The sequence below is a fragment of the Diabrotica virgifera genome, chromosome 1, assembly GCF_917563875.1.
Source record: "Diabrotica virgifera virgifera chromosome 1, PGI_DIABVI_V3a".
In the NCBI taxonomy this organism is placed as follows: domain Eukaryota; kingdom Metazoa; phylum Arthropoda; class Insecta; order Coleoptera; family Chrysomelidae; genus Diabrotica; species Diabrotica virgifera.
In genome coordinates this window covers 178947470-178970695 of record NC_065443.1, presented here as the reverse complement: position 1 = coordinate 178970695, position 23226 = coordinate 178947470, and the positions used below count along the sequence as shown (strand labels likewise).

At 32.8% G+C, this 23226-nt stretch overlaps 1 protein-coding gene across 3 annotated transcripts in view; it reads right to left on the bottom strand.

Annotated features, from left to right (window-relative positions):
• The window catches only part of LOC126878907 (retinoic acid receptor RXR-alpha-B), a 281711-nt gene that overhangs the window by 60867 nt on the left and 197618 nt on the right, over window positions 1-23226 (bottom strand). For all 3 annotated transcript variants that reach the window (XM_050641800.1, XM_050641798.1, XM_050641799.1), the window contains exons 5-6: window positions 22856-23054; window positions 19084-19298 (exon numbers count right to left, since the gene is read on the bottom strand). In XM_050641800.1, the coding sequence (XP_050497757.1) occupies window positions 19084-19298; window positions 22856-23054 (414 nt within the window). The remainder of the gene's footprint in view (window positions 1-19083; window positions 19299-22855; window positions 23055-23226) is intronic.

Here is a 23226-nt window from a genome sequence, read left to right as displayed (position 1 = left end):
CGACTATTCTGCCTTGCAATGGCTTCTCAATTTCAAGACACCTGAAGGCCAGATAGCTCGGTGGCTGGAGAAACTACAGACCTATGATTTTGAAATTCGTCACCGAGCGGGAAGAAGTCATGTAAATGCCGACGGTCTCTCGAGAAGACCATGCAAAGGGAGGAACTGTCGATTCTGCGAGCGCCAAGAAGAACGAGAGGGCTAGTTTCTACAGTTGAGAACCATAGAGGATAGAAGTGACGAAGAAGCTCTAAAAAAACCTTCAGGCTGAACAGAAGGAAGATACAGATCTAAAAATAGTTCGGGAGTGGCTGGACAACGGAGCTAGACCACAGTGGCAGAAGATTGCAAAATATGGGCAAGCAGTGAAGGGCTATTGGCTTCAGTGGGACTCCTTGTGTCTACGAGATGACATCATCACTCGTAAATGGGAGAGTCCAGATGGAACAAGAACAGTGCCCCAAGTTGTTCTCCCAAGGTCATGTGTTAAGGACGTGCTTGCAGAACTCCATGATAGTCCGGGGGGCATTATTGGGTTCTGTGAGAGGTATTATTGGGTTCATTGTCGGCAAGATGTGGAAGAATGGTGCAAACGATGTGACCTGTGTGCATCCAAGAAGGGACCCAAAACAAGACTTAGGGGAAAACTCCAACAATATATTACTGGAACTCCATGGGAACGAGTTGCTGTAGACATTTTGGGACCATTTCCAGAGACAACATCAGGAAACAAATATTTGATGGTTGCTATGGATTATTTTTCCAAATGGCCTGAAGTAGTTGCACTACCCAACCAAGAAGCAGTCACAGTTGGTGAAGCTCTGCTTGAGAATGTCGTTTCCCGACATGGTGTTCCACTTCTGCTTCATTCTGACCAGCGGTGCAACTTCTAATCGGCAGTTTGGAAGACCATGATGGCTTTGTTAGGAATTAAGAAGACCAGAACAACACCGCTCCATCCTCAATCCGACGGCATGGTAGAAAGACATAACCGGACCATCAACAACTACCTGTCTCTGTTTGTAGACGAAAACCAGAGAGACTGGGACAAACTGGTGCCTCGGATTCTGCTAGCATACCGAAGTTCCCAACATGATGCAACTGGTTACACTCCAGCAATGCTGTTAACTGGTCGAAATATGAGGTTTCCCATCGATCTCCTACATAGTAATCTACCAGACGGAGAGGCGGTTCAAGAGACACTCCCCGAGTATGTCAGCGGCCTAAAGGATCGACTGGTTAAGGTCCACGATTTCGCCAGGAACAAGCTGCAACTCACCAGTAACCGGATGAAGGTTAGGTTCGATCAGAAATCCACACCTGAATCGACCTACAGAGACTGTGTCCTTATGAAGGGCAGAATCCACCGACCTGGTCCATTTAGGTACTGTTCGGGGCGAACAGCCTGAAAGAAGGGGGTGGTGTTATGAATCACCTTAGCATAGGCGTAAGTAAGTTAGTAAGTCAGACTATTAATGGATCTGACAGTTAAGTATTTTTGTCAATTTGAAGTTGTCATTATTTTTGTCACGTTTTTTGAGATTAAATTTTGTACTTTAGTTTATTAAGAATTTTAATAAACCTGTTAAAACACCTTAATAGTTAACTTAATCCCTGAACCCATCAAGAATTACAATACCTCTCGCTCTTTAAAGAGCCTCAATGTAAAGACACCAATCCGTTCTTGCTGTCTCAAGAAAATTCCACCCAAAAAGATCACACAGCCTCCATTAAACAATCCCGTCTCACTTTTGTTGCGCTGTGCATAATGTTCACCTGGTTCAATGTGTTTTTTTTTGTTTTTAAAGTTTTGTTAACTGTTGTTATTTTTTATTGTTACATTAGTATTGTTCCAGTTAAAACACATGTTAAAGAATAAAACGATCAAACCATCAATAAAACCGCAAAACAAAAAAGTCTACAACATGATTTTGATGTATTCATGTTTTTAACCGATTTTTCATAAATAACTAGTGTGACCAACTAGCCCGAAAAAGCCGGGACATGGCCCGAATTACGAAGTCGTGTCCCGGCGTCCCGGACAAGGCTTCCGTGCCTTCCGAATTTTCAACGTTTTGGTAAAATTCCATATTGAAATTTTTAATACATCATTCTTCTAAGAATTCACATCAAATTGAATTGGTGGGACGAAAAAAGGTCGACAATTTCTAGACTGTTATAACCACATCCAAAACGCATGCATTTTATATCGACGTATTATAGTTCTACGAAAACTCTAACTCTGGACTTTTTCCGGATTCTGTATTTTAATTATCATCTTCTGAAAAGACGATTTAAAAACATGAATATCAAATAATGATAATTATATTTTAACCCAAGGTTTAATTTACATGAAAATAGTTGATTTTCTAATTTTTCGTTTTTTGAGAACGATTTCTGGCTTGAAAGTCGAAAGGTCAAAAACAAAAAAAGTCAAAAAACAAAAATGTAATTATCATTACAACCCATTTCATCAAAAAAATTTTTGTCAACATAAAAATGTTAAATAATAATCAATAAAATGATGATGATATTAAAGTTTTATACATATTTAAAAAAAATGGCCCGATTTTCATTGAAAAGTCCCGGATTTTAGGCAGTTTTTTCAGTCTTGTCCCGAATTCGACTAAATTGGAGTTGGTCACACTATAAATAACTCAAAAACTATAAGTTTTTACAAAAAAGTTATAATCACCAAAATTGAAGCTAATAAAAAATGAAATGAACTTCTAACCAGAAAAATCTTGTAATATGAACTAAAACTGTAATTAGTTAATAAAGTTAGATAATTGAATGTAACTATATTTTTTCGGCGAGTACCCAAATCTAAGTATTCAAGCTTAAATAACGGGGAAATGATGCATTCTATAACATAAACTTATTAAGCATTTGTCAAAGTGCTTAGAAATATCTATCAAATGAGCACCCTAACAAGTTGATAGCATTAAAATTTATGCTTCAAAATTTTTTCAAAATTTATCTTTTAAAAATTTTTCCATAAAATGTTATTGTTTTTTTTTTAATAACTCCGTTAATTTTTACGATATCGGGTTCACGTAAAAATCATTTGAAAGTTAATTCCAAGGGCTATTAAACCACGTTGAATTTAATCTTTGAAACCCCTTCCTTTTTTAAAAATAAAAGGTTAAATGGCCCGGTTACATGGTTCTCGCACCAAAATTTAAGCTCTAAACGTTTCTATCTCGCTTATTTTTTACCCTACAGAAATAGTCAAACAGGTAACATATTTGGTACAGAAAAAACTAATACTTGGTTATATATAATTTTTTACATATATTGAGTATTTTTCGAGTTATCAAAAGAAAATGAATAGTACAATAATTTTAAAAATTGCCATTATTTAAGTTCTTGCCAATATAAAGACATTTCTGTAAGAATTACTATACATTTTAATATATGTGGAAATGGCGGATGTTTTATTTTTTACTTTTTCCTAAAAAATTAAAAGGGGTTCTGTTATTTTCATCATAACTTGCTTAATTTTTATGCTATTAACTTCTTCTGAAGCTCATTTGATAGGTATTCTAAAGTACTTTGGCAAGAGCTTAGCAGGTATATTTCATAAAATGCATCGTTTTGCCGTTATTTACGATTAAATATTTAGATTTGAGTACTCGTCGAAAAAATATACATTCAATAACCCATAATTAAGGAATTTTTAAAACCTATCAGGTGTTGTAAAGGACGATGCCAGGAATAACTAAAATGTAAAGAAAAATTTTGTGCGCATTTTTATTTATGACGTTTTTCATTTGTAAATTTGTTATTTTTAAAGATTTTTAATTTTGCAACTTAGGATATTCATTTGATAGAAAAACTTTTAAATAGAAAGTTGTAGTAAATAAAAAACTACAATTTGAGCTATGGTAAGTTTATTTTCGTTAATTGGTTATTGCAAAACAGCCTGCGGAAGGTCCAAAATGGCCGTTTTTTGCATGTGCATTATTTATTGTAAAAATAACTTTCTTTATTTTTTAAGGCTTTAAAATAAAGATCTTTTAATTTCAAACATAAAAAAATTATAAAGCCCGATTGGTGAATTCGTTGCTTAGATATGTATTATAAATTTTTTATCCCGAGATGTCAAATGTCGAAGGCAACTTTTTGAAAAAAAAAATCGTAGAGATTTAATACTAGATCCACTCTTCTTCTAAGGACTTATATTTTCATATTCTAATGTAAATAAATGCATAAAACATTTTTCAATCTCTTATTTCGGGTTTGAAAATAAGGGGGCAGATTTCGTTATAAACATTTAGAAGTGAAGCACCCTCTATACATCGTATGAGTTTCTAACTTGCAGATTGTTATTGCTGAAGACAAAATAAAACTTTAAAACAAAATAAAAATTTTCTACGACCAACTGAAGCCGAGATAATTGTTTTTGTTCTCTTAAATCGTAGTGACTTTATTTATAACAATTAAGAAATTATTTTACAGTGATTGACTAAAGAAAGACTTATTTTTTTTTTCTTAATCCGTAGACCCATTGATACCTTTCGGTGTTGGGCCATTCATTCAATCTTAATAAGGTATCGGGAGTTGCCTCTAGCTCTTAATAAACTTTCTCCACTATTTCCTATTACTTTGTAGAATATGGGAGATGTCACTATTACATTCCTTAATGGGCCGTCCTCTTCTGTTCTTCCCTATTGGTTTTGCTTCCCACACATTTTTCACTTGTCTGTTATTGTCCATCCTCGTTAGATATCCGAACCACGCCAATTTTTGCTCCTTAATTGTGTCGAGTATCGGTTTGATCTTTAGTCTTTCTCTTATTTCCTCATTTCTTACTCTATCTGTTTTTTTTACTCCGATTGTTCTTCTACGGTATTTCATCTCTGCTGCCTGAATTCTGCTCTGGTGTCTTGTTTAAGATCCAGTTTTCTGCTCCGTAGGTCTATATATTGTTTTGTATATTGTCATCTTGGTCTTTGTTGATATTTCTTTATTATTAAGGAATCAACTCTAACATGAAGTAAAAACCACTTCATCAGTAATACATTTTGCAAAAAAACATGTTTGAAAAAATTAGAAGCTACTTTTAATATAATATTTTTAATATTTAATTACATAAGCTGTTCAAAATCATCTCCTAACACATTTATGTACGCCTAAAAACGATCATTGAATGAGCTACTTACTCTACGGAGCATTTGTAAATTAACACATCGAAATACACTTTGTATTCTATTTTTCATCTCATCCCTTGTTGTTGGAGGTATTTTATAAACTTCATTATTAACGTAACCCCAAAAAAATCAGTCCAGTTTATTAAATTCTGGTGATTTGGGTGGCCACGCTACTGGTCCATTGAAAAATGAAAATATCTCGAAAACTAATAAATTTAGACATAGGGAATGTTATCTAAAAATTAAAGTACGGTAATGGTACTTTTCAATAGTGATATAAAATACAGGGTGTTCCATTATATCGACCATTCTTGAAAATTTTGACAATACGTTAAAAAATATGGCATTAATAAACCATTGCTGTTTTGCTTATTTTTATTTATTTTATACAGGGAGATTTTAACTTGTTACGATTTTCATATAAAATTGGTTATAACTTTGTAAATACCCTGTATAACATAACAAACCTTTATATTTTTGTGATGAAGAAGTTAACAAGATTTCGAATTTAAAATAAAATATAGGGTGTTACATTTAAAAAAACATAAGTTTGGTCTGCCACTGTGTTATCGAATACCCTGTAACATTCTAACTAATTTTGTAATGTAAAGCTCAAAGGTGGCTAAAATTTTTGTTATTAACTTTTATTGCTATCTATTACTATAGCAGAGCTATTGAGCTTTACCCTACTAATTAATCACCCTGTATATACTTTAATTATTAATAATAAACATTACATAAATAGAGCACTAAAATTTACATTGCACTTGTTGCCTTGGCGTTTTGTTGTGGAATGCGAGCTTGACTCTTGAAAACACATGGCAGAATTCAAATTGCCGTCCGTTAAGAACCGTATTTAAAATTTTTGCCAATGATACATTTATAAAAATAAAATCAATTTATTAAATTATGATATATATTTCCTTGGTCCTTGATGTCAGTTTTGTTGTTTATACAACGTTGATCTTTCTTTATATGAATCATCTCCAATATACATCATCTTTTGTTATAGTTTTGTTCTTTTTCCAAAATATGTACATTTTCAAAATCAAAAGCATGGTTATTTTCTATGGAATATTTGGCTAATGCTGTAGTGTTTAACTTGTTGGTTTGTACACTATGTTTGTGTGCAACAACCCTTCTATTATGTATATATTGATGTGTTGGCCCAATGTATGTCAAATTGCATTCTTTACAATTTACTTTATAAACAACATCTGACTGCTAATCCTTAGTAACAATGGGTTTAAATTTTGAAAAACATTGCCCCGATGTTTTAGACGCTTTATGCCCAACATTGATATCATACTTTGCAAACATTCTCGACATTTGTTCAGAAAATCCACTAATATATGGAAGAGATATGTAGCGTTTATTTGGGTTGGTGATATTACTATTGATATTGTTAGGTGCAGTTTGGATTTTATTTGGAGTGGCAATTATAGAAATCGAAAAACGGCCAAATTGCCTCAATAAAAGAGATGACGGTATCCGTTTACCTTCGACTTGGAGACCCCTCCTAAAGAAAAATCGAAAATTATCAAAGCTGGGTATATTGATTGTTTAATAAAGTAATATTATTTTTTTGATTAGAATTCAAAATGCAAGTAAAATACAGGGCGTCCCATGTAAGTTAAGAAAGTAATTATACAAAATATCGTACAGCACTGACACTTCAGATTGCGAACACTCTGTAGATTAGTTTCAAATGGTAATTATTCTGATGTAAAGCATGGACAGTTGACAATTAACTGATAAAAAGACGTTAATTAAAATTCATACGATAAAGTGTAATTAATTAATTTCGCGAATAGTACATTTTTAGAAAAACCCAAATAAATCGAAACCTGTCAAAAATAGGTATAGGGAATGTTGAATAAAATAACATTATTTTGTTCAGTAGAATTCAAAATTAAAGTGAAATATAGGTTGTTCCATTTAAAAATATATAACTTTATATCATTACGATAAATTGGGACACCCTGTATATATTTCACAAATTTTAATTTGTAGCCGGTACTGACCTACGTATTCCTACGGAAGGAATTTTTAATATCTTTAGCCGTTTCCCCGGTAGGCTCCGTCCCGTTGAGCGTGGCTCACCCTCTATATATACAGTATAAATTAAAGAAATATGGAACATAGCTTTTTAAGACACAGTGTTTGAACTGCATTTGAGATAGTGGACCAATATAAAAGTTCCAGACATTAAAACCAGAAATCATAGCAACATTAACATTGGCATGTAGAAAATATCTTTGAACTAGAACCTCCTACTTCTATCTCTCTTTTTGGGAGTTTACTAAAATAGCGAGCCCAGCCGAATGAGCCGAAAGTACATAATCGGACTTAAGGGTCCGCATCGCGCCAAGGAATAGAACCGAACCGAACCCACTACCTACATGCACAGACAAGGCGATTGCAGATACGCGGTACGAATGGGTTATTATTTTTATAAGTTTTTGGATATGTATTTAAAACATATAATTTAACCTAAAATATTTATTTTAATATTTATAGTGCTAAATATTTCATGTGTATCTATTTATGGATAATGATGATTGGCATTATACATAATAGGTCTGGATCCCGCGTATGAAAAAAAAGTTGATTAATAGCAAGTTGAAAATTTGTTAATAACTTAAGGGTGTCTTGTCAGACAAACTTTGATATATGGGAACACTGGAACAGGGGAAGTTTTAATTGTGGAACAGGTTAAAAATTTGGAACGGTCAGACCACGAAAACGGCACATGTATTTTGTCCGACAGAACAGACTTAAACTCTCCGAACAGAGATTAAACTCTCATGCAAAAATCAGACTGCTATTTATCACCAAATGGGCGTGTTAATGAGTGGAACATGTAGACTTTGTCAAATGACAGGAATTATGACAGCTGATAAATAACAGTCTGATTTTTGCATGAGAGTTTAATCTCTGTTCGGAGAGTTTAAGTCTGTTCTGTCGGACAAAATAAATGTGCCGTTTTCGTGGTTTGGCCGTTCCAAATTTTTAACCTGTTCCACAATTAAAACTGCCCCTGTTCCAGTGTTCCCATATATCAAAGTTTGTCTGACTAGACACCCTTAAGTTATTAACAAATTTTCAGCTTGCTATTAATCAACTTTTTTTTCATACGCGGGATCCAGACCTATAATATTATGTATATTGTTCTAAAGCTATTTTTTTGTGGCGTTTGTGTAATTTATTTTTCTAAATGGGAAATAAACCACAATTTAACTTAAAAAATGATTTTGTTAACGTTTCGACCTCCACTTCGGACGTCGTTGTCAAAATACACAGTATTAATAAATTAAACAAAAATGTTGTTGCTTAGTAAAAAAAATTTCTTCTAATAATATCATTTATTCTAACTCATTCATATCCTCAATTATTAGAAGATTTTTTTTACTAAGCAACAACATTTTTGTTTAAATTATTAATATTTTGTATTTTGACAACGACGTTCGAAATAAAAGTTAACAAAATAATTTTTTAAGTTAAATTGTGGCTTATTTCGTATTTAGAATAATAAATTACATAAACGCCACAAAGAAATAGCTTCAGACAATATTTTAGGTGAAAAAATATGTTTTAAATAGGTACGTATCCATAAACTTAAACTTATAAAAATAAAATAATCTATTCGTACCGCGTATGCACAAAAAGCTAGAAGGATCTGCAAATTCTGCAATCGCCTTCTACATGTAGTCAGGTCGCCGGTCGGTTCGGTTCTATTCCTTGGCGCGATCGCGAGGCGGACCCTTAAATAGGAACCGGTCGTGTATTAATTCTTATACCTGATTCTGACCTAGAGGTGGGCTAGAAGTATTTGCAATCATGTAACGGTAACCCATCGTAATTTTTACCTGTGATTGTGATTTAACAGAGCAACAAAATAGTCGTATTTTAAACTCCTAATTAAAAATGTTCAAAAAAATTCAACAGGTGTTATTATTTTGTCTAGGTAGGAAACAATTTTATTCAAAAAGTAGTTTTTGTAATGAAAATAATATTGCATTAATAAATAATTTCATATTTTTTCATTGTCTTAATTGTTATTAGAAAATCTAACAAGAGCATAGGCGCCAAATTTCGGGCCAATGCTTTCTCAATGCATTCATTTTTTTCGAATTTTAAGAAAATAATAAGTATTTTTGAAAAATATAAACGCGGAATGAAAGATTACATGATTATCGAGGGCCGAAAGTCCATTGAAATTAAAAATCACACTCAATTTTCTCTTCTTTTTACCGCTGTAACTTATTAAAATACACATTATAGAAGTTTTCAGGGACTTTTAGCACTCGGTAATTATGTAATTCTTTATTCTGATTTTAAATTTTTCAAAAATACTTACTAGTTTTCTTAGGATTCGAAAGAAATAAATTCATTTAAATAGCATTGTCCCGAAATTTTGCGCCTACCCTCTTAAAAACGAAATACAAAGTAAACTTTAAATACCAGTATTTGCTACAAATACTTAGTTACTATTTGGTACTTTTAAATTAAAATTTCAGAATAGCAGCCTTTTAGCCTTTTTATAATTAACTCGAGTTCTTCAATCAGAAATAATTAGACCAGCTTTGGAAATAACCGTTCGCAAGGCACTGATGTTCCAATGACACTAATTCGTTCTTGAGCTACTTGTGCATGATAAGGAAAAATATATTTATTTTCTCTCCGCCATTTTAACGAATCTTCATTTCGCGGCAACCGATCGCATTCCCTAAATCTTTGCATTTCTATTATTGCCCTGCTTGTCGTAGTGCCTCGTGGCTGATCCTGCGATCCCATAATATCATCCGGATCTGCAGATGTTTTCTCATGTTCTAATAAAATTTGAGTCGTAAATCCTTTATCTTTTTGTTCCATTCCAAGTTTTTCTGCAATAAGAGCGATTCTATTTTCTGTGCTATTTCCGCATTTGTTGCATCCTTAAAAGGAATTAGTCGAAACCTTATTCTGCCAAGAAAAGTTGAAATCGACAGTTATCGACAGTTTAATAAAATACTCATACATTGTTGAACTAGTGTTTACGTACATATTTGTTATGCTTATAATAGCCTTAACAATTTCTTCTAGCTGAATAAATCTTTCCAACATATAAAATGTCGAATTACAATATGTGGAAACATCTTGCAGTAATTTGAGAGGATTCCCGTTTCCTGGATTTTTTCAAAATCTAAAAGTTTAGCAGTTGCTTGTAGAACTCTTTTTAAAGTGGCTAATGGTATTTTTTATTTTGGTTAAATTTTTAATGATTTTCTTATATCACTTTTGATAACAACATCTGAGGTAGACGTTGAAACGTCAATAAAATCATTTTTTTAAGTTAAATTGTGGCTGATTTCCTCATCCTTTAAACCATCGTTCACAATAAAGTTTATTTATTGTGTGTGCAAAGCATCCAAAATGTTTCATTTTCACATCATTTTGTACCACCTTTAACATTTTGTGCATTATAGGAAACAATAATGTATTAAAATTTTGTTTTCTACGTTCTCCAAGTTTGATAAGACAGCTTTATCTTACAAATATTGCATGATGCATAATTATCATCCACTTATATAAAAACGTTCCATAAACTACTAAATTTTTCTATTTTTGATTGGCACTAATGGCATGGTATGCGTTCTAATAGCAAACCCAATTTTGTAATAGTGACCTAAACAAAATAATAATACGTGTAGAATTTTACGATGGTCCACAGTGGTAACACTTTTTATTAGGAGTTTAATATACGAATATTTCGTTGCTCTGTTAAATCACAATTGAATCGGTCATTGCGAAAACAATCTAAGACCATATTTTGGGTAAAATGACGACGCTTTTCAACGCCATTAAATTTACATATAAATATATACATAAACATTTAAACTTGTTTTGCCTTTCAGAAAGATTCATTTATAACCCATAATACTTATACAGAGAGCACGTAAAGGTTGGAATAAATTAATTTTCTCGAGAATGGACAATTTTGGAAAAAAATCCCGAAAGAGGTCAATTTTTATTTTTAAATTACGACTTTTTGTCATATATATCATACTAGTGACGTCACCCATCTGGGCGTGATGACGTCATCGATTATTTTTTTAAATGGGAATAGGGGTCGTGTGATAGCTCATTTGAAAGGTAATTTAATTCTCTATGCAGTAATATAAACATTTACGTAATTATTTATATAGGGTGTCCAAAAGAAATTGTTTTGAATTAAATTTATTGACATAAAAAGAAGGATGAATGTAATTTATTTAGTTCAAAATACATTTTACTGTTCTCAGAAAACAGAAAAAATGTTTATTTGGAAAATAATCATTCCTTTTCGCTTAAATCAAATGTTCAAACTGTTAAGAGGAAGGTGGGTGGCGGCTTTAATATTGAGTTTATTCAAAAAACAATATTTATTTGTCAAATAAACATTTTTTCCTGTTTTTTCTGACAGCAGTAAAATGTATTTTAAGTTAAATATATTACACAAATTCTTCTTTTTGTCAATAAATTTACATAATTCAAAAAAAAATTTTTTTGGACACCCTGTATAAATAATTAGTTAATGTTTATATTACTGAATAGAGAATTGAATTACCTTGCAAATAAGCTATCACACGACCCCTATTATCATTTAAAAAAATTATAGATGACGTCATCACGTACAGATGGGTGACGTCACCAGTATGATACATATGTCAAAAAGTCGCAATTTGAAAATAAAAATTGACCTGTTTTGGGATTTTTTACCAAAATCGTCCATTCTCGAGAAAATGAATTTATTCCAACCTTTACGTGCTCACTTTTAAAATATTGTATTATCTCGGAATATCCAACTATTAATGAAAATATTTTTACGTTTCCTTAAAAGTTTACACATTGTAACATGTATTGTTTTCACAATGACTGATTCAGTTACAGACAAAAATCACAATGAATAAAATATCACTATCGTAAATTAGCCCACCTCTAGACTCGTTCGGTTGATTTAAAACAGAATGAAATGGTAAATGTAGGCGGGCTTTTGCATTTACGTAGCTTAGTTCAGAATCCAGCAGTCGACTGAGGTATTGTACTTGTATAATATAATAATTATTTGAAAATATTTTGTTGGCCAACCGCCTAGAGCCGAAATACATGTATTGGCTATGATCCGTTTAAATATCGCTGGGCCTGTAGTCTAAAATGTATATTTTCAATAATATTAATGAAAACATTATTAAGACTGGTCAGAATTTGTAATAAAAAATAGTTAAAATTCCAAAATATACAACACATATACTCAAACAACGAAATAGTTGGCAGGAAATGGAAATTGTTATATACATGCAATGTTACTTATTGCTTACTAAAATAACAGTATAATATAAAATTATTGAATTATACACGTAAAATTATAGTATAATTTTACAAGCCACTAAAATTACTCCTCTTTCTCCTCAAATTCCGTAATAATCCACAAACTTCCAAATGAATCACTGACAACTATTTCGTTCTCTGATTATAGTATGAAGCTTTGAGCTAGTCTACAGTACCGCCTACTGTAACATTTTTTTTTTGATACTTTTAATGAAATACTTTATTTATTCCATTATAAAATATAATTTTCAATGTTAGGTATTAGACCTTATAGATATTTCTTCGACGTGGAGATTGGGCTAGAAAACTATTTTGAGATTAAAATGAAAAATACATTAAAGATGCCTAAACTTTTAATCACGAGTACGAGAGATATAATGGAATGCGAGAGCATGTAACTAACTTAACAATTATTTAAAGAAAATAAAAATAGACGGTTTCGTTTTGATTCAATTCGTGTCCCTTGCCATTCCTTGACACGTGTTTCTAGGTATAGCCGTTATCAAAGAGGCTTTGCAAGAAGACTGAATTGAATCAAAACTGACTGGTTGGTAAATATATTTAAATATTGTACCAACGTATGCGTTTAGCGACCTCTATTTATTAGACTAAATAAAGTAATTTATATACTCTACTCTCTAAGGGCCGATTTCTCATATCGAGTTCAACTCAAGTTAAAACTGAACTTTTAGTGAACTACAGTTAAATGTTAAAATCGTCTTTCTCAATTCCCGTTCAAACGATTTTGCTGGTTTAAACTGCGTTTAGTTTGAACGCTGATATTCAAGCGTTCATGAACCCAGTTCAGAGATTACGCATGCCTATGGTTTGTTTTTTAACCAAGAGGAGTGATTCAAATTTACCGCGCTGTATTGCTTGTTTGTAATTGGTCCAACTGCAGGCAAGTTTACTCCAATGTTATACAATTTTGACACTAATTACATTTATCAAATTTTGACACTAGTGACATTTCATAGGTTAATTAAGTTATATCGGCGATTCTTGTGTTTTCTGGGTTATTCCTTTAATTTTTAGATTGTTAGTCTACTTTTATATAAAAAGCAGTTCTTTTTGGAACGCTTTAGCGACGTATTAATTTAATATAATATTTATGGATTACCGTTGAGGGCAGACTAGGTCAACCAAAAAAGAAGATGTATTTGGTTAATTATTCTAGTGACTTTCTTGGGTGTGAATCTGTCTTTTTAGTTTACTCCTTCTGGTTAAAAAATAAACTATAGTATTGTCATGAAACGCTGTCATTAAATATGTCAAAATCAGTTTGTTATCATTCGCTAAATAGATATCTAAGCATTACGAAAACATGATTTGTATTTTGGTTAGATTTATTAATAATTATTAAAATGAGGCAGAGAAGAAATATTGATGCCCATTATAGGCAAGCACAGTTTACATACAGAGACTAACGAAAATGGATATTTCCTGGTAGATTTTGCCAAAGAAAAGGGACTTATAATAAAAAGTACGTACCACCAACGAAAGGACATTTATAAGGGAACATGGAAATCTCCAGACGGCCGTACAGTCAACCAGATCGATCATGTTTTAATTGAGAAAAACGAAGAACACTGCATAACAAAGGTGAGAACATATAGAGGACCTGATATGGACTCAGACCACTATCTGGTCGGAATATGGATGAAACAATTAGTACCAACTCTTCGAAACAAAAAGAGATTAAAATACGAAAGAAACAAACCAATCACATTACAGACAGAATGTGAGCAAACGTTGTATGGACAAATTATTAACAACAAATTAGAGAGCATAGTGGATGAAAGGAATGTAGAATGCATGTGGGGAATGTTAAAAGATGTAATTAAAGAAGCAGCAAATATTTCCAGCACCAATGACAACACAAAGAAAAAACAAAAAGAATGGTTTGATGAAGAATGTAAACAATCATAGAAAGAACGGGCCAAGCTACGATTAAAAATGATAACTCAAGGAACAAGAGAAGCGCAGGAAAATTACACTAAACAAAGAAATAGAACCAAAAAAATACTACGAGAAAAAAAAAAGGAAACATTATGAAGCTAAACTGAAAAATATAGAGGAAAGCTACAAAAATAATCAAATTAGGAACCTGTACCAAGGGATAAAAAATGAGAAACGAGGGCACCAACCGAAAACTGTACATTATAAAGACAAAAATGGAGAAATGATTATGGGTGAACCAGAGATATTAGAACGCTGGAAGCAGTACTTTGATGAGCTTCTAAATGGACCAGAAAAGACAGACGATAATAACGAGGAAACAGAGGATCTAGTAAATGAAATACAAAAGCAACAGGGTGAAGAGCAGGCTCCGACTATAAGCGAAATTCAGAATATCATCGATAAATTAAAAATGAACAAAAGCCCAGGAAGCGACGGCATAACGGCTGAAATGATTAAATTTGGAGGAAATCAGTTAGTAGAGAAAATCCATAAACTAATTAATAATATATGGGAACAAGAAATACTACCTGAGGAATGGACAGAAGCAATACTGTGTCCTATTCACAAAAAAGGAAATATGGCTGATTGTCACAATTATCGAGGCATAGCGCTGCTAAACATAACGTATAAAATATTGGCTATGCATATTAAAAACAGATTAACAACGAAGGTTGATAAAAGCATAGGAGAATATCAAAGTGGGTTCAGAAAAGGCAGAAGTACTGTGGATCAGGTCTTCACACTACGAGAAATACAGGCTGAAAGTTAGGAATATAATAAAGACACCATGGTTCTTTTCATTGACTTTAAACAGGCTTTCGATCGAGTGAAAAGAAGCGAGTTATTCACAGCATTGCAAGACATGGACGTTTCTCCAAAGCTTATTAGAATTATAAAATTAACTCTCCAAAGAACAATGAATAAAGTCAAGATAAACAATACTATAACAGAAAGCTTTGAGGTCAAACAAGGAGTGCGGAAGGGTGATCCATTATCGTCTATAATGTTTAGCATATTACTAGAAAAGGTTATACAGGAAGCAAACATTAAAAGAACAGGTCTGATCTACCACAAAAAACATCAGTGCTTGGCATTCGCAGACGATTTGGTAATCTTGGCTAGGAGCAAAATAGAACTTATAGAAACAGTCATGAAACTCGAGGAGAGGGCAGCAACCAAAGGATTGTATATAAATGAAGCAAAAACAAAGTATATGGAATGGACAAATAAGCAATTCGTTCGGGGGCAATACATAACAATGACAACAGCGAAGGGAACACAGTATAAATTCGAAGAATTTGAGAGATTTGAGTACTTAGGAACTGTCTTCACAAGAGATCCTAACTGTGAAGAAGAAATACAAAAGAGAATTATGTCGGGCAACCGCGTTATATTTGCTCTTAATGGGTTGTTAAGAAGTAAAAATATATCATGAAGAGCAAAACTAAGAACTTACAAGACCGTAATAAGGCCGATAGTAACGTATGCTTCTGAAACATGGGTCACAACAAAAAAACATCAAGAGTTGTTATTAGTTTGGGAGAGGAAAATACTGCGCAAAATCTTCGGTGGGAAAAACTTAAATGGACAATGGGTAAGAAGAACAAATAAGGAACTAACTGAGCTCTATCAAGATCCTAACATACTAGCAGTAATTAAGGCGCAAAGACTTAGATGGTTGGGCCATGTGCAGAGGATGATTCCATCTAGAATTCCCAGAATGGTACTATCTAGTGCATTGGCAGGGAAAAGACGAAGAGGAAGACCGAGGTCACGATGGAGTAATGGAGTTAGAGAAGATATGAGAAGAATTAACGTAAGGAACTGGGAAAGAAAAGCGACTGACAAAAGGGAGTGGAAAAGAATAGTACATCAAGCCATGGGCCTACTAGGCTCGTAGTGCTTACATATTATTATTATTAAAATGACTGTTTGACTATAAATACTTAAATATGTATAACGTTATTCTAACGTTATTCAGAGATAGCATAAAAAATGTTCATACACCATGGCGATAGTGTTACCTCTCGCCACCTATTCGCATTTCCCGAAAGCTACTTTAATCTAGGAATATTCGAATTGCCAACAATCATTCAGGCTTAGAACGTGAATTACCAATGAGGATTGCATTTCCCGACATAACCGGAGTTCAAGACAAGACTGAACCTCAGTCAATTGGATTATACATTCGGAAAAATGAAAGAATACCCATGAACGAACATATAAAACACGGTGTATTTTCTTGTCACCATGTCACAAAGAAAATTGCCCAGCACAAGTACATGTAATAATATTTATTACATGTACCGGGTGTCCCAATAAGAATGGCTCTCGGCCATATCTCAGGAACCGTTTATAGTAGAGCTTTGAAATAAAAAATTTTATAACAAAAGTTGCCTCAGGAAAAGCCTGGAAATTATTTTCATAATTGTGGGTCCACCGCTAGAGGGCGTAATTGAATATCAAAAATAAAAAAATCAAAATTTTACAAAATTTTCCTAATGAAGGGGCACTGGAAATCCGATGATTGTATTCTTCATCAAATTCTGCGCATATTTAATTTAACAAGTTTAACTCTACCTTTGCAAATAAGAGGTGGGGGTGAGTGGGAACCTTGTTATGAAAAAATGGCTGTAAGTCCGGTCCTGCTAAATCAAATTTTGGAAACTGGGTCTTGTTGAAGACAGATCTTTTTCTTCACTGTAAGCGTGATAATTTTGAATCATCCTAATAAGTAATAAGCCAGCTGGGAGGCGTTATTTAATTTTTTTCAGTAATCTAGTTTTCTTTGGAAAATATTAAATACGAGTATGCATTTTTAATCATACTTTATAAAATTAGATTAAATTAGCAATAGAATAGCGAAAACCGCATGTCGATACCTTTTTTCTATCTCAAGATATCTCGAGAAACGTGTAAATTTTATACATAACTGTTACTATCACCGGTAAGCTAAGTTAATGAAACGTAGTGTGCTGTGGAAAAAAACAAAATAACATTTTCCAGATGTCAACGTATAAAAATATAATTAATTAAAACAACAATATAAAGAGAGACAATACTATTAAAATTAAATATAACACAGAACAAAAAGAACTACTTAGTGACGACCTAAATATTCAAATTGTTGCCCATCATACACTACTCTAGAATACATTATCCAGAGAATACTAAACGCCATTCAAAGCATATCGAAAGCAGAAATTGAGACTGCTGTTCAATCTACTCTTGAAAGAGTTAATGTTTGCAACGAAAATGATGGGCAAAAATTTGAACGTTTATGTCATCACTAAATAGTTGTTTTTATTTCTTTGTAATAGGGCTTTTCAACGCTTCTCATTTGTTTCGAGCCTCTGTCATATGCCGTATAATCCGTGTATAATATTAATATACGAGATATGAACGAGGCTCGAAACAAATGAGAAGCGTTGAAAAGACCTAATATACGTTGACAGCTGGAAAATGTTTCTTTGTTGTTTCCATAGCACACTACTTTTAATTAATTTCGTTTACCGGTGACAGTAAGAGTTATGTTTTTAAATTTACACGTTTTGTAAGATATCTCGAGATAGAAAAAAGGTATTAACATGCGGTTTTCACTATTGTGTTGCTAATTTTGTCTAATTTTGTAATATGGTATTAAAAATGCATGTTTGTATTTAATATTTTCCAAGGAACACTAGATTTCTGAAAAAAATTAAATACCGCCTTCTAGCTGGCATATTACTCGGTAAGTTGGTTGGAAATCATAACTTTTACATTGACGAAAAAGATCTGTCTTCAACAAGACCAAGTTTGCAAAATTTGATTAAGCAGAACCGGACTCACAGCCAGTTTTTCACAACAAGGTTCCCACTCACCCCCACCTCTTATTTCCAAAGGTAGACCTAAACTTGTTAAATCAAATATGCGTAGAATTTTATGAAGAATACGACGATCGGATTTCCAGTGCCCCTTCATTAGGAAAATTTTGTAAAATTTAGATTTTTTAATTTTTGATATTCAATTACGTCCTCTAGCGGTGGTCCCACAATTATGAAAATAATTTCCAGGCTTTTCCTGAGGCAACTTTTGTTATAAAATTTTTTATTTCAAAGCTCTACTATAAACGGTTCCTGAGATATGGCCGAGAGCCATTCTTATTGGGACACCCGGTACTTGCGCTGGCCAATTTTTTGCGTGACACGGTGACAGGAAAATACAGCGTGTTTTATATGTTCGTTCATGGGTATTCTTTTATTTTTCCTACTGTAGATTAACTTATTTATGAGAAATCGGCCCTTAATATGCCTCAAAGAATTTTGTAGGTCATAAAAATAGGTGATGTTACCAAATGTAAACTTCAAATCGATTCTGTCTCAATGTCTACCGTTTGTTCTATTTGAATTTATTCGTTGTAATTATTAGTTTTATTTGTGTTAGTGTTAAATTAACGTCACGCAAATAAGAATAAATAAAGTTCCCGTAGTACTTTTATTTTAGCTCTTTAAAAACACAGTTTTCAAAATCGAAAATTGGGCCAACTTGGTTGGGAAGGGGCTCGTGTATCTGTTACTTATTTTTAATATTTTTTTCATTGTTAGGAGTTTTAATTTAATATATTTAAAAAAATACTTACTTGTTCACGGTTAGCCCTGTCGCTAGTACAATACCTTCTTGTGCTTGAATAGATCTGTGCGAAAATGAGGCTATAAGGAGTTCATTCCATCCTGCTCGAAGTAGCAACACTTGATCAGAAACTGGAAGTGAGGTAAAATGAGGAATCAGTTTAGCCCACTCTACTAACTGCAGCAATTGCTTATTAGTGGCCTGGCAAATATTTGTTACTGCACTCTAAAAAAAGAAATAAAATAATATAATAACTTGAATGGTGTTATAGCACAGCTACTTGGGGAGCAAATACTGTTCTCACCTTTGTGAATGGTGTAGATGCAGTACCACAGTCGACAGGAGAAGTTAAGGATATTTTCTTAAGTTGTGAAGAAGCTGCATTAAATGTCGTTTCAAAGAAAAGACAGCGAATAACGAAAAATATTACTATAAATGTTCATAGAGGTGGCCAAAGAATTCAAATATCTGAGAGCAACAATCACCAATGACAACAAAGTAGAACGAGAAGTTGAAATGCCATACAATAATGATAGCAAACAGATTTTTCATGTAGCACCATGTATACAGCCCTGTCTAGTTTCTTTCTTTGTTTTTAATACATTTAAACATATTCCGTGTACTAACTTTATCTGCGATTTTATCATACATTTGTTTTAGGAAGACGATCAGTGGGAAGACCACGAAAACGATGGAACGACAACTTACTAGAGGCACATTGAAAAAAACAAACAGAGTCATATCTATACAAAAAGAAGAAGATATGTCTTATTAGGTTAATTAGGTGGTTAGATACTCCAGTATTCTCCATTATACTTCAGAGGGGATCCCATTTTAGTGAATCGAAAGCCATTTAATTGTGTAATCTACGAAACAGAACAGCATTGGTATATTGTGTTCCCTCGCTTGTTCTATTATCTGTTTGGTGTTACGCATGTTAATATCCGTTCACGCATTCCTTTTCCTAGTAAGAATCCGCATTATTCTTCAGCTGTCTCTCGGTTGATTATATATAGCAAGATACTGCTTGCATGAGGAATAACATATAGATCTACATAGATCCATAAAAATTTGAAAACTCTTAAACGATCACAACCTAAGCGTTAACATCCGATGGAGCGCAATAAAAAGCTGTACTTTCTAAGCTACTTTACGAACTCGAAGGCTAGACGTTAAAAGTGGCAACTATAAAAAGGTTAGAGGCTAGGAATGCGGCTTTATCAATGCATACTGAGATTACCTTGGATAGACGTGATCAATATATAATAATGCAGAGTGAGTTTTATGTATGGAAATACTCAATTATCTCGGAAACGGCTTGCACGATTTTTATAGATTTTGGTGAGAAAAGGTTTTTTTTAGGCTGCCGATATTATAGTGGCTATTACGTTGTTGTCAGATTTTCCGTTTTTCTGGAAATCTAATGAACTTTCTTATTTCAAACGGAATATCCTGTATATTTTTTGCGTTTTGAAGTCCTAAAGAAATACTGATTATTTTTCACGTTATATTTCCTATACCTAAATGAATGCCATAATTTCGGAGTTATTGCTACATTTATTTAAAAAAAAAATAAACAAATTATAAAAATCAATTTTTTCGGCTCGGGTAAATATTATATTAGATTCTTTGGATCATTCGGAACAAAAAAGATCTTTTGTAATTTTTCTATAAAATTAATCGTTTCCGAGTTATAAACAATTTAAAACTGAAAAAAATCGAATAATGACGATTTTCAAGGTTTAAAAACACAAATAAAAAATATAATTTTAGAAATTACGAAATACCTAAATTCAAGCTCAACTCCGCCCTAAGAGTTTTTGGCACGTTTTATTCTAAAACATTGCTTTTTAATTTGTTAATAAAGCGCATATGAGAGTATGGGCTATCGGGCTGTATTAACAACTAAAAAAATATATTTTAATATAAAACAAGTTCAAATTACTTATCGGTATCTGATAAAATAAGGCTTGAACTTGAATTTTGGTACTACGTAGTTTCAAAACGAATAATTTTTATTTGTGTTTTTGAACCTTGAAAATTGTCAATATTCGATTTTTTCCTGTTTTAAATTGTTTATAACTCGAAAACGATTAATTTTATAGTAAAATTACAAAAGATCTTTTTTGTTCCCAATGATCCAAAGAACCTAGAATAATATTTACCCGAGACGAAAAAATTTATTTTTATAATTTGTTTAATTTTTTTTTAATAAATGTAGCAATAACTCCGAAATTATGGCATTTAGGTATAGGAAATATAACATAAAAAATAATCAGTATTTCTTTAGGACTTCAAAACGCAAAAAATATACAGAGTGTTCCATTTGAAATAAGAAAGTTCATTAGATTTCCAGAAAAACGGAAAATCTGACAACAGTGTAATTGCCACTATAATATTGGCCGCCTCAGAAAACCCTTACCCAGCATAATCTACAAAAATCGTGTGCAAGTCGTTTCAGAGATAATTGAGTGTTTCCACACATAAAACTCACTCTGTATGTATTGAGACGAATGGGTAATGGTAGGGGAGCCCAAGCGGGGATTTTTGCAGTAAGTCGAGCGCGTCAGATTATCATATGGGAAGAAACCTGGTACCCTGTAGATGTACCTCTACCAAATATTGGCTCTAAACACAGGGGAGTTCGTTAAGAGGGGGGCCGAAAAAAAACTCTATCCTTAGAAAAACTAGAAATCGTCAGATTAAGATAAGGTAAGTTAAGTACATGCAAAACAGTGTATATTTCAAAAATCTGACGATTTGGGCGGGGCGTAAGGAAATGGGTGAGTCACAAAGTTTCACAAGAAAAAAGCGAATATTTCGCGAAATGAACGATAGACCTAAAAACTAAAAAATACGTGCTCAATATTTGTCAAAAATCTATCGAATGATACCAAACACGACTCCCCACGGAGATGGGAGGGTAATTTAAAAATTTTAAATACGAATCCCGCGATATTTCGCAAAATGAACATTAGATCGAAAAACTGAAAAATACACTTATTCAATGTTTGAAAAATCTATCGAATGGCACCAAACACCACGGATGTGGGGGGGGGGTTACTTTAAAATTTTAAATAGGAGCCCCATTTTTTATTGCTGATTCGGATTCCTTACGTAAAAATAAGTAACTTTTATTTGAAACATTTTTTCGAATTATGGATAAATGGCGCTATAATCGGAAAAAACGCTTGTTGGAAATGGAAAATTAAATTAAAAATGGAAAGTCCAAACTAAAATGGAATACTTTACTTAACTTTTTTTGGTTTTAGAACCTACTCTTCACAACCCAATAGGTCCCCAAAGTGCTCGAGTGACTGCACATTTACCATACTTTCCTCCCCTACTATAAAGAAATTGAATTGTTACTAACTGTTAAAAAGAGAAAAGCGTCATACCTGGGCCATGTGTTTTGTAATGATATTTACAGTCTGCTACAGCTTATAATGGAAGGCAAAACTGAAGGTATAAGAGAGTTGGACAGAAAGAAACAATCGTGTCTGAGAAACTTAAGGGAATGATTTCAAATACCAGACGCAAACGCAATACATGCGGCACAAAAGAGAAAAATATCGTATGATGGTCGCCAACCTTTGGTAGAAAACGGCACATAAAGAAGCCATAAACCATCTAAACCATCTGGGATTAATCATGTTTTACTATCACATTACATCCATGTTTGAGTTTGCCTTTTAAAGGTATTATGAGCGGCTTGATATCCTAAATTGTATAAAGAGCTTAATTCTAACTATCTATTTATCTAACCATACAAATTTCCTTACTTCAAGTGGAACAGGTGGATCATTGCACTCAACCCTTCGTTCAGCTTCGAGAAGCCTTTCTATGGGCATCTCTGTTTGAATATTTGAAGTGGATTCCACCTCGGACGTATCTCTGTCTTTTGTCCTCTGTCTTTCTTCCTGCACAGCCTCTCGTTTCATTCCCATTGCCAGACATTTTTGATATCGACAATACTGACACCTATAATGATAAATAACAATACATAAAAAGATAATTTTAAAGTAAACATTATCAATATAAACTTTATTTATTTAATAAATCAATATAATTTAAGAATGGTTTTTTCAATGTTGTGATCATTATTTTTCTCAATCTATCGTAATAGCCACTTTACACGATGCAACTAATTGCG